The following is a 12,507-nucleotide window of genomic DNA, read 5'->3' on the forward strand; positions in this document are numbered from 1 at the left end:
ATGATTGATGATTCTGTGGTCAAAATACACTTGGAAAATGCTTCATACTACAGCCTCATCCTTATCCTAAAATAAGTAATGCACTAGCATATTTATAGTGTTTTTGAGTCTTACAGGAAAGAATCTTGTTTCACTCTAAAATAATTTCCCAAATTTATGGAACCATGGAGCTCTTTTATTCTCAGAACACAAAACAGTCTATACCACTAAACTTGTATTTCACAAGAAAATACAGAGTTTGGGAAGTGCTGGTAAAATGATGTCTAAACGTCCTACAAAGACTTTCAGAACACTTCCAAACTGCTTGTATTAGGTTAATGATTTAAAAATAATTTCTCCTAGCACTCTCATTGGAAGTATAAACTGGCACTAACTTTCTGAAAGGCTATTTGGCAAAATGTAGCACATTTTAAACATGGCATATTATTTGCCCCATTATCTCACCTCTAGGATTTTCCCCTATAGGAAAAAACCCGACTAATGCATAAAGATGTATTTACAAGGATATTCAATGCAGTAGTATTTATAATAGAATAAAGAAAAAAGAAAATAACCTAAATATCCAGCAATGGGGAAACAGTTAAATAAATTATAATATATTCAAATAACAAGCCAGGTGTGGTGGCTCACGCCTATAATCCCAGCAGTCTGGGAAGCTAAAACAGATGAATTGCTTAAGCCCAGGAGTTTGAGACCAGCCCTGATAATATGGCAGAAGCCGTCACTACAAACAAAAAGGAAAAATTAGCCACGTGGGGTGGTGTGTGCCTGTAATCCCAGCTACCTGGGAGGCTGAGGTGGAAGGATTGATGGAGCCCAGGATGTTGAGGCTACGGTGAGCCATAAGCTGTGATCACACCACTGTACTCCAGCCTGGGTGACAGAGTGAGACCCTATCTCAAAAAACAAAACAAAAAAGCAAAAACAGAATAGTATTCTGTTACTTAATGGGTCTAGAGTTTGTTTAGTGGGTAATCCTCACAAATAGCAATCCATATTTACTGACAAAAAAAGATACCCATACCCTATAGACAGAATAAAATTGCATGTAAAATGTGATCCCATACACATAAAATTTCCTATTTGTGTGTGCCTACAAATTGTCTGGAAGGACTCTTACTAAAAATGTTAACATTTCACACCCATTAGGATGTCCTATTAACAAAAAAGCAGAAAATATGAAGTGTTGGCATAAATGTAGACAAAATAGAACCCTGTGTATTGCTGGTGGGAATGTAAAATGGTACAACTGCTATAGAAAACATTATGGCAGTTCCTCAAAAAATTAAACATGACATTACCATTTGATCTAGCAGTTCTGTATCTGGGTTAAAGCAGGGATTCAAATAGGGTATTTGTACACCAGTGTTCATAGCAACATCATTCACAATAGCTAAAAGGTGGAAAATACCAAAATGTCCATCAACAGATTAATGGACAAACAAAATATGGCATATACACAGCATGGAATATTATTCAGCAATAAAAATAAATTCTGATACATGCTGTACATAGATGAACGGTGAGTCAGATATTATGCTAAGTGAAATAAGCCAGATAAAAAAGACAAATACTGTATTATTCCACTTATATGAAGTACCTAGAGTAGTCAAATTCATAGGGACAGAAAACACAAGAATGGTTACCAGCGGCTGAGGAACAGAGGAATGGAGTTATTATTTCCTGGGTACAGAGTTCAGTAGGGGAATATGAAAAATTTCTGGAGAGACAGTGGTGATGCTTGCAACAATAATGTGCATGTACTTAATGTCACTGAACTGTGTATTTGAAAATGGTTAAAATGATAAATTTTATGTTATGTATATTTTACCACAATTAAAATAGGCAGAGGGCAGTGGCTCATGCCTATAATCACAACACTTTGGGAGGCTGAGGCAGAAGGATTGCTTGAGCCCAGGAGTTTGAGACCAGCCTGGGCAACAAAGTGAGGCCCTCGTCTCTGCAAAATAAATAAGATAAAATGAAATAAATAAAATACTTTTTTTTTTTTGAGACGGAGTCTCGCTCAGGCTGGAGTGCAATGGTGCAATCTCGGCTCACTGCAACCTCCGCCTCCTGGGTTCAAGCTATCCTCCCGCCTCAGCCTCCCGAGTAGCTGGGATTATAGACACCCACCATCATACCTGGCTAATTTTTGTACCTTTAGAGACAGGGTTTCACCATATTGGCCAGGCTGGTTTAAATGTTAACATCCGTTATCTCTAAGAGAAAGAACTAGAGGTGATTTACTTTTAAAATACAGGTTTCTATATTTATTGATGTCTTCCTCCTATTCCTGTTCCTTCCACCCCCTGAAGCCTTTTAGCTGAACAAGCAGGATTTATTTTATGTATTTATTTTTTATTTTATGTTCTGGGATACATGTGCAGAACGTGCAGGTTTGTTACAGAGGTATACATGTGCCATGGTGGTTTGCTACACCTATCAACCCATCATCTAGGTTTTAAGCCCCGCATGCATTAGATATTTGTCCTAATGCTCTCCCTTCCCTTGCCCCCCGACCCCGACAGGTCCCAGTGTGTGATGATCCTTTCCCCGTGTCCGTGTGTTTGCATTGTTCAACTCCCACTTATGAATGAGAACACACGGTGTTTGGTTTTCTGTTCCTGTGTTAGTCTGCTGAGAATGACAGCTTCCAGCTTCCAGAAAAAACATTTTTGGAAGCAAGAAGCAAAATCATTCCCATAGCTAGACACCATCCTGTGAGTTTACAAAGCCTTTGCCTAATCACTTTATACAGTGATTATCCGTCTCCGTAGGCCTATGGAGCAAATTTAAGCCAAGAGTAGAAATTAGGACATTAAAGGGTATCTCAATCACTCAAAAATATTTACTGAACGCCAATGAGTCAGCTACAGTGCTGGGTACCAGAATGTACACATTATCTCCCTTAACTTCATATGAGCTTGAAAATTACCATATAAAGTATCTATTATCTCTACCTTATAGATAAGGAAATCTGGGTATTATATTTAATGATACTCAGAGATGTATATACTATTAAGTTTTTTTAAAAACCCAACTGCAAAGCAATTATTTACATTTGTTTTTAAAATAAAGTCGTGTGTGTATAATTTTATGTATACATCAAAAATGTTAATAGTAGCTAATCTCTGAACAGAAGGCTCAAAGGAAATTTGTCTTTCCTTGAAGAGTGTTTATCTCTAATTTTTAATTTTTTATCACTGCAAATGTATTCCTTTTGTATTAAGGAAAAGATTCATAATGTTATATATCAAAAGGTATTACTATAATGATAAATATGAAAGTTAATTACTGTAAGAAATTCTAACTTCTTATGGGATCAAATCACAACTTTAGATTACTACAACAAAATCATTGGTAAGAGAAAAAGTTACCATGTGGAATTCCACTTACATTCTGTCTTTTCCTTTTTTCCTTTCTTTCCTTTAGAAGAAGTAGATGAACGAGATGATGCAGCAGACTGGGCTCCTGATGAATGCTGGGAGGTAACATCCACAGAGGAAGGATCATAGGCAGACTTTCTGTTAGAATGGTCCTCCTGAGGGCCTGAAGTGCTACTGTCAAAGAATAAATAATAGTAATTCTAGAAAGAAAAGTCTTACAACACAGCTAAATTAAAGATATTTACAAAATCTATTTAATCACTAGGAGAATATAACTACAATCAAAGACGGCTTCCACTTTATTATTGATTTTTTTAACCACCATCAACCTGGATTGTTCCCTATGGTTCAACTTGTTACTAAGAAAAATCTCAGGTAAGTGAAACCAATAAAAACTAATATTCAGAGAAAAGTATATAATGTTGAATACTGGAATGGCCTCAATTTCTATTCAAATTTATAATTTATTAATTATAACTATTTCTCCTCTTATAATCTTATGGAGAACAATAACTTAACATGTTCTTCCTCTACCTGGAAATAAAATGCATCAAATCATATTGATTGGTGATATTAAATGTCACCATAATTAAATCATTGAAAGTTTTTATTTAAAAATTTGATATTTTCTTTAGAGCTCAAAACTTAAAACTATGCTTTTTCTCATATAATTTTCATACCTATTCCTACTAATCTAATTACATTTAACTAATTTTTATAAGATCACCTAATAATTTTACATGGATTACAATTTGTAATATTTGAAAAAGATGATATTAAGTATGAATAATTACAGATAAATGTATACGGTAGCAAAATATAGGGAGAAAATTCTCTCCAACAAAGTCTGATTCACTTACTATGTGACTATGTACAAGTAATTTAACCTCTGCTTCAGTTTGCTCTCTAAAACAGAAACGGTAACAACAATACTTTCCACATCAGGCTATTATAAAAATGAGTTAATATAGGTAAAGTCTTTCAGTCTTTTCAGTGTCTTGCACACTAAGTGCTCAATAATGATCAGATGTTATAATCATTATAATTATTGTTTTTCAAAGCTTTGCAAATTTTTCAATGTTTTCTTGATTATAAAGAAAATTACTTATTATTTGGAACCATGGAGTCACGTATCTATCTGATCTTCCTCAATTCTATCACAGAAAACCATTTCTCAAGCTTTTTATGTTAGTATACCATGGACTAATTTCCCAATACTCCAATACTCTACTGGGAATTCATGGACTGACTTAATAACCTATACTCTGCTTGCTATGTGCCAGGTCCTGTTCTAAGTATGTGATTTATTTTTTTCTTTCTTTTTTTGAGATAGGGTCTAGTTTTGTCACCCAGGCTGGAGTGCAGTGGTGCAATCTCGGCTCACTGCAACTTCCAACTCCCAGGGGTTCAAGCAATTTTCGTGCCTCAGCCTCACTATATTTCATTTAATACTCATAACAACTCTATGAGGCAGGCAGGTACTATTAATGTCCCCATTTCACAGAGAAGGAAGCAGAAGCATAGGATGGCTAAGTAATGTGCATAAATACAAACAACTAATAATCAGGAGAGCCTGGATTTAAACAAAGGCAGTCTGGATCCAGAGCCCCATGCCCTGGGATTTCCACTACGATGTGCAGCCTCTATATGTATCTTTAAACAAGCAAAACTTTGCTAATATTCAGACCAGAGTTCTCATTTGTACATTTTCTCACTCTTCAGAGTTTTTATTCCATATTGCCAATATTTTCTTACTGAGGTTCAAGAGCTGACTTTTTTTCTGTCAAAGTCCCACTCCCTGGAGAGGAGACAAAATCATCTTCATATGAAACACTGCTTAGAGGAGTTGTGGTGGCATTCAAAGGCCGTGATGTTGATGTTCCTCTGTCCAACTTGTCTTCAAACCCTGACAAAAGTAATAATTGAAACATGGTTAAAAATGAAAATCAAGAAACTGTAAGAAAAGCATCCCATACATGGAGATTAGCAATATGGGCTTAGGGACATTTTAGTTTCCTTTAATAGTGCTTCTTTTCTATTTACCTTTATATCCAACGATACTTTTTTAAAGCTTTTTATTAGGAAAATTTAAAACATACATAAAAACAGGGAGATTGGTATAATGAAACCAAAGTATTCATCATCCAGCTTCAACAATGACCAATACATCAGCAATCTAGTTTCAAATAAACCTCCTACTACCTTCATCTACCACCCCCCAGACTATTTTAAAGCAAATTGCAGATAACATTTCATTCTCATTTCATCTCTAAATATTTTAGTTTAACTATAAAATCTTAATGAACATTTAATAGAATTTAAGAAGAAACAATTTTCTTATAAAAAAAGATGTTGATTTAAGCACTTTACTTTCATCAAAAGAAATCAAAATAACTTTCAAATCAAAACAAATTTAAAATTACCACTAATAGAAATGTGGCTAAACAAAAGAAAGCAATAGCATATGAAGGTCTATACAAGACCATTAAGAAATACCTAAATATGAATTCTAGGAAAAAGCAATGTGATACCCAGTTGAGCATAAGAAGAACAGATGAAATACATTCACTATACAGAGGGGAAATCTCCGATCCAGAAATTCTAAGATAATGTTACCATAAAATGGGCAGATTCCAAATATAGCAGGAAGGATAGAGAAAGGGACTTGAGGGAATTGAGTCCATCATAGAAAAGGAAAGCCGTGTTACAGGATTTCAGGGATAAGAAGGGAACGTTAGAAGTCATTGTTTCAGGAATCAAATATATAGCTACGTTACTGTTCAAAGTCTGATTGCTATTCAAACTAGTTTTAACAAACATTAATAGAGTTGTTTTCATATTAGAAATAAATGTTACTACAGTTATCCCTCTCAATTCTTGATTGCTATATTCCCAAGAATTCGCAAATCACCACTGTGGTAAGAAATACACTTAGTTTCTTTTTTTTTTTTTTTTTTTTTGAGATGGAGTCTCGCTCTGTCGCCCAGGCTGGAGTGCAGTGGCATGATCTCAGCTCACTGCAATGTCTGCCTCCAGGTTCAAGCGGTTCTCATGCCTCAGCCTCCCGAGTAGCTGGGATTACAGGTGCATGCCACCACACCCAGCTAAATTTTTTTTGTATTGTTAGTAGAGGCGGGGTTTCACCATGTTGGCCAGGCTGGTCTTGAACTCCTAACCTCAAGTGATCTGCCTGTCTTGGACTCTGAAAGTCCTGGGATTACAGTTGTGAGCCACTGTGCCCAGCTTATACTTAGTTTCTATAGAAGTACATAACTATGGTCACAGAAAATGTAGTATACATGTGATATATATCCAATCTTGAACATCATCTATGAATTTCTCTGAACTAGATAAAAATTTCTACAACTACCAGTCAACTATTATTTTATGACAATAACAATTTTTAAATGAAATCTTAAAGATTCAATTACTAATACTCTATTTGAGGCTTGCAGGAAATTTAGAAGATGACTAATATGGACAATAATGTCTCCATTATCCACTTAATGAAAAATGTGTACTAAAGTATGTATCTTGTACAGAAACTATAATTCATCTTAATATACAAATAGTACAAGTTATACTTATTTTTCTCACCTTTTCCATATAACTGATAGGATTTTGTAAAAATATTAATGACGCTATGTGGGCTTCCCTTTGCCAATTCTTCCCATGGCCCTTTGCTTTGTGTCCCACCTATGTGCCCAAAAAGTGGCAAGAATTTTTCAGCTTCTTTCTGAAACTCTTTGATGGGTTCATGACTATTCCTTTCTCCAGCACAAAATTCCTTTTCTTTTAAAATTTCTGCTACTTTCAAAAGGGGCTGTCCATGCTGGTCTCCCTCTTCTTCGGAGAGACTCCCCTCACTAAGAAGAGGCCCTTCACTGACTGAATCTATGCTGGAACCAAGAGATATTTTGGCTTTGTCTTGAGAACAGGCTTGCATATCAGAGCTAGAAGAGTCAGTCTGTCTTTTACATAACTGTGCCAGTAGCCCTTCTGGTCTGGGACCAGGGGATCTCACTCTAAAGCTTGATATGGCACTCTGAGGTCTTATCATCTCAGGAAGCTTTTTAAATTCACTGAGATTGCCTACACCAGGAAGATCATCTTCAAAAGTTGCATGAGATACACAGGTTCCCAGCATCTTCTGAATTCTGGCAGAGAAAACATCTTCAGTATCATCTTTCACAGGTGGAGTTACAGCCTTGGTCCAAGGTCCATCTTCTTGAGGTGCCTGCTGCACATCATACTCAGTGTTCCATGCTGACCCATAGTTAATGTTGGCCCCAGCTAATTTCTTGGCTTCACTTTCAATTCTGCTGGACAAAGAAGCAGCTGTTGCTTTCAAGGCTTCAATACGATCCAGTTTACTCTTATACTGACTGGCACTAGGTTTTAACAAGGCATCTGTATAAGTAGCTGGTGAGGTCACATATGGTTGAGGTGTAAAAGTTAATGGCCTTGAAGCCATATTATGATTCTTTCTGGTTGGTAAAATAGATTCAAAATCCTTATGCAAAATTCCTACATGCTCTAGACTCAAGAGATGGGAGAGTAAACTTCCAGCTGTTGCAGCAAAAGGCTGTGGTTGAGAATGGTGAACTTGTGGGCTCAATCTGTCAGGCTGCATCCATGTAGATTCCGTCAAGTCTTTCCTGGAAATGAAAGTCACAATATGTTAGCTAACTAAACCATCATTTAAAAAAAGTTTTGTTTTTGTCTGATTATAAGAGTAGTGAGTATGCACTGCAACAAAATAAGGACAGATAAAAAACATAAAAAAGATAAAGATCATTCAGCAAAACAATAAAAAAGAGGCACTGTTAATATTTCATTTAGAATTATATACTTCCAAACATTTTTCTATATGTACATTATGTTTTGGTGGTATTGTTTGTACAAAAATGGGATTTTTACCATATATACTGTTTTGCAAACTGCTTTTTTCAACTAAGATGCCATATTTTTAAAAAAAGTATTTAAAAGAAGGCAATAAGATCGTTAAAATTCTATAAACAAAATTCCTTACAATACTGATTATAGTTTTTTTTTTTTTTTTGAGACGGAGTCTTGCTCTGTCACCCAGGCTGGAGCGCAGTGACCAGATCTCGGCTCACTGCAAGCTCCGCCTCCCGGGTTCCCGCCATTCTCCTGCCTCAGCCTCCCGAGTAGCTGGGACTACAGGCGCCCGCCACCTCGCCCGGCTAGTTTTTTGTATTTTTTAGTAGAGACGGGGTTTCACCGTGTTAGCCAGGATGGTCTCGATCTCCTGACCTCGTGATCCACCCGTCTCGGCCTCCCAAAGTGCTGGGATTACAGGCTTGAGCCACCGCGCCCGGCCCTGATTATAGTTTTTAAAATAACATTACATAAAAGAGAAATGCTTAAAATTGCTAAATATTAATGTAGACATGATATAGATTATTCTAATCAACAAATATTTACTATATGCTGAACACTTACGTTTAACAATGTACATGCTAAACAGGGAGGTTATTATAACCTACTAATACTTGTGAAAAATTAATGAATGTGAAACAATTAAATGCAAAACTGTGAGTGCCAACTATAAATATGCAACTATAAATATAAATATACAGGGTAGGGTATCCATTAAGTATAGAAACAGAATAAAGATGTCCTAAACAACATTATGTGTATTTACCTATATCTCTAGACCATAGACTTCCTCTATATTAAGGGATACTACAGAGAGATTACAGGATGACGTCAACTATTAAGAAGACCCTTAGAGGAACAGGCCAGGAACAGTGGCTGATGCCTGTAACCCCAGCACTTTGGAAGGCTGAAGCAGGCAGATGACTTGAGGCCAAGAGTTTGAGATCAGCCTGGGCAAAATGGCGAAACCCCATCTCTACTACAAATACAAAAAAATTAGCTGGGCATGGTGGCATGTGCCTGTAGTCCTAGCTACTTGGGAGGTTAAGGCAGAAGTATCACTTGAACCCGAGAGGTGGAGGATGCAGTGCCCGAGATCGTGCCACTGCACTCCAGCTGGGAGACACAGTTAAGACTCTGTCTCAAAAAAAAAAAAAAAAAAAAAAAGGACAACAACATGAGGCTTTGTCCTTGGTCTTGTCCATTATTTTAGGATGATGACATAAAGGTATGCTTATCAAACTTGCAGATGACAGAAAGCTGGGAGGCATGGCTGACCCAACAAATGACCAAATTATGAGACAAATTTATTTTTATAGGCTGCAATCTTAAACCAAACTAATATGGATAAAATGTAAAGTTCTGCAACTGGATTAAAATAAGTCATCTGAAGGGGGGTAACCAGGACAATAAGAAGTTGAAAAGCATGTCATTAGAATGAAGGAAGAAAGACTAGAGCACAGATTCTATGCCTTAGAATATAGGCTATTACAAATGCAAAGCGTGAGGTTACTGGGGCCTAAACTAAGCTGGTAGTAATGGGAATACAAAGGAAGTTATAATATAAAAGATACTGATGAATAAAAATCCAAGAGCTTTAAATTCAAGTATTTAGAATGCCAATTTTACAGCAGGTGCTATGTTGATGGTAGAGAAATAGGAGACAAAAATGGATATACTTAATCCAGTTAATCCTGAGCTGGGCATGGTAGCTCACACCTGTAATCCTACCTACTTGGGAGGCTGAGGCAGAAGAATCAATCACTTGAGGCCAGAAGTTCAAGACCAGTCTGGGCAACATAGCAAGCTCCTCATCTCCAAAAAAATAAAATAAAAATTAGCCAGGCATGGCGGTGCATGCCTACAGTCGCAGCTACTTGGGAGGCTGAGGTGGGAGGATCACTTGAATCCAAGAGGTTGAGGCTGCAGTGAGCTATGATCATGCCACTGCACTCCAGCCTGTGTGAAAAAGCAAGACCCTGTCTCCAAATTAAAAACAAGTAAAAAGGCTTCTTTTTTTTTTTTTTTTTTTTTTGAGATGGAGTCTCGCTCTGTTGCCTAGGCTGGAGTGCAGTGGCCGGATCTCAGCTCACTGCAAGCTCCGCCTCCCGGGTTTATGCCATTCTCCTGCCTCAGCCTCCCGAGTAGCTGGGACTACAGGCGCCCGCCACCTCGCCCGGCTAGTTTTTTTGTACTTTTTAGTAGAGACAGGGTTTCACCGTGTTCGCCAGGATGGTCTCGATCTCCTGACCTTGTGATCCACCCGTCTCGGCCTCCCAAAGTGCTGGGATTACAGGCTTGAGCCACCACGCCCGGCCAAAAGGCTTAATTCTTATACTTTAGGATCTCAAGATCTACCAGGGATGACAGACTAATAAACAAACAGCTAAAATAAGACATCACAAATACTAAAACAAAGATATTAAAAGTTCAGTAGGGTATAGATGAAGAAGTAATTAACTCTGCTAGCCAAGGAAAGTGACTGTTAAGTTGGATCTTCAGTTTTCAAGGTCAGATATGGAATCTGGAGTTTTCCAGGCAGCTAACACAATAGGATATAAAGAGCAAGGAAAAGAAATGCCAAATTTTAAGCAAAAAGTAGCATGCTTTTAAACATAAAGTTATGCTAAAACTGCTAACGGAATGGGGGAGCTCAGGAATTCGGTAGCAAGAAAGTGGACACAATAAGTTAGACATCACGAGTCAAAGAAGTTGGATATTAAAAGAAAAGCGAGGAACTGATACAAGGTCGTATGGTCTAATACTAGATTTGTTTGTGTTTGGCTTGCTTCTAATATTGGATAACTTGTTTAAAATTAGAAGGAAATTCAGAGAAAGGTAAAAATTGGAGACATTAATATACCAGGGTATGTCTGACAACAAAAATAGGACTGAGGTGAACTAGAAAGTATCACCTATCTAAAAGCATTCAATCGTCTCCAGAGATGACACTTAGAAAAATAAGTAAATAAATAAATAAAAGCATTCAAATTCAAAACAAAAATGTTATTTATACTTAAAGTTTGAAATGTATTTAGAACCTTAAGCAAAGCATATGAAATATTTCACTTTTGGGGAGTAGTATATAGAGTAGTTAAAGCACAGGCTTCTAGAGTCACACTGGCTAAATTAAAGCCTATCTCTATCATTAATGTTTTGACCTTTGAGAAGGCTCTTTAGGCCTCAATTACCTCTTCTGTAAAACAGGAATAACAACAGTACCTAACTCAAGGAATTACAAGGGTTAAGTAAGATAATATATGCAAAGCACTTAGATCATTGCCTGGAACCTAAGAAACACTAATAAATGTTAGCTATTTTTATTGACAGTATTATTCTAGGGACAATGGGGTAAAAAAAGGACTATGCGGGCCAGGTGCAGTGGCTCACGCCTGTAATCCCAGCACTTTGGGAGGCCGAGGTGGGTGGATCACTTGAGGTCAGGAGTTTAAGACCAGCCTGGCCAAGATGGTGAAACGCCGTCTCTACTAAAAACACAAAATTAGCCAGGTGGTAGTGGCGCTTGCCTGTAATCCCAGCTATGCAGGAGGTTGAGGCAAGAGAATCGCTTGAGTGTGGGAGGCAGAGGTTGCAGTGAACCAAGATTGACCACTGCACTCCAATCTGGGCAAGAGAGTGAAACCCTGTCTCCAAAAAAAACCATAACCCAATGGATAGTGATTTTGATTTCTATTTATGCATTCTCAAAGAATTTCAAAATCTTTCCCTTTCCAAAATGGTTATTATTACAAAGTATAATTTATAACCACGTAATCTAAACATCACCTTTACTTCCAAACTCAGTTTTTGTTTACTTTATTGTAAACAATATATTACAGCAAAAAAAAATTTCTTAAGAAAATTTAAGGTAAAATAGTCTGTTGACTATCTGAAATCAAATCAGATCCCTCCCTAGTCCTTATTAGTATGTTCACAAGCATATCCAAAGGTAGCTCTTGAAAGTACAATGGATAAATTGTTCTTACACATAAGAAGAAATCTTAAATAGCAGTGGATACAGAAATCCTGTCTGAAAATTATTAACCACAAACACTTTAAAATTTCACTGTCATTCATTCATCCAACACACTTTTATTGTAAAGGCAAGAGTGCTTCCAGCTGTAAAAGAAACTGACATTTATATTAAAAGGTAAAATTTGAACAATTGGCCTAGGGCATACAGTAAGTACAGATGTGCACTATGCTTAAATTTCAG

The 12,507-nt window shown here is 36.9% G+C and overlaps 1 protein-coding gene across 1 annotated transcript in view; it reads right to left on the bottom strand.

Moving 5' to 3' along the window:
* The window catches only part of CEP350 (centrosomal protein 350), a 133,299-nt gene that overhangs the window by 85,320 nt on the left and 35,472 nt on the right, over positions 1-12,507 (bottom strand). The window contains exons 11-13 of the mRNA XM_050793928.1: positions 6,987-8,047; positions 5,145-5,295; positions 3,400-3,563 (exon numbers count right to left, since the gene is read on the bottom strand). Coding sequence (XP_050649885.1) covers positions 3,400-3,563; positions 5,145-5,295; positions 6,987-8,047 — 1,376 coding nt within the window. The remainder of the gene's footprint in view (positions 1-3,399; positions 3,564-5,144; positions 5,296-6,986; positions 8,048-12,507) is intronic.

Source organism: Macaca thibetana, chromosome 1 (genome assembly GCF_024542745.1).
Source record: "Macaca thibetana thibetana isolate TM-01 chromosome 1, ASM2454274v1, whole genome shotgun sequence".
NCBI classification, from domain to species: Eukaryota; Metazoa; Chordata; class Mammalia; order Primates; family Cercopithecidae; genus Macaca; species Macaca thibetana.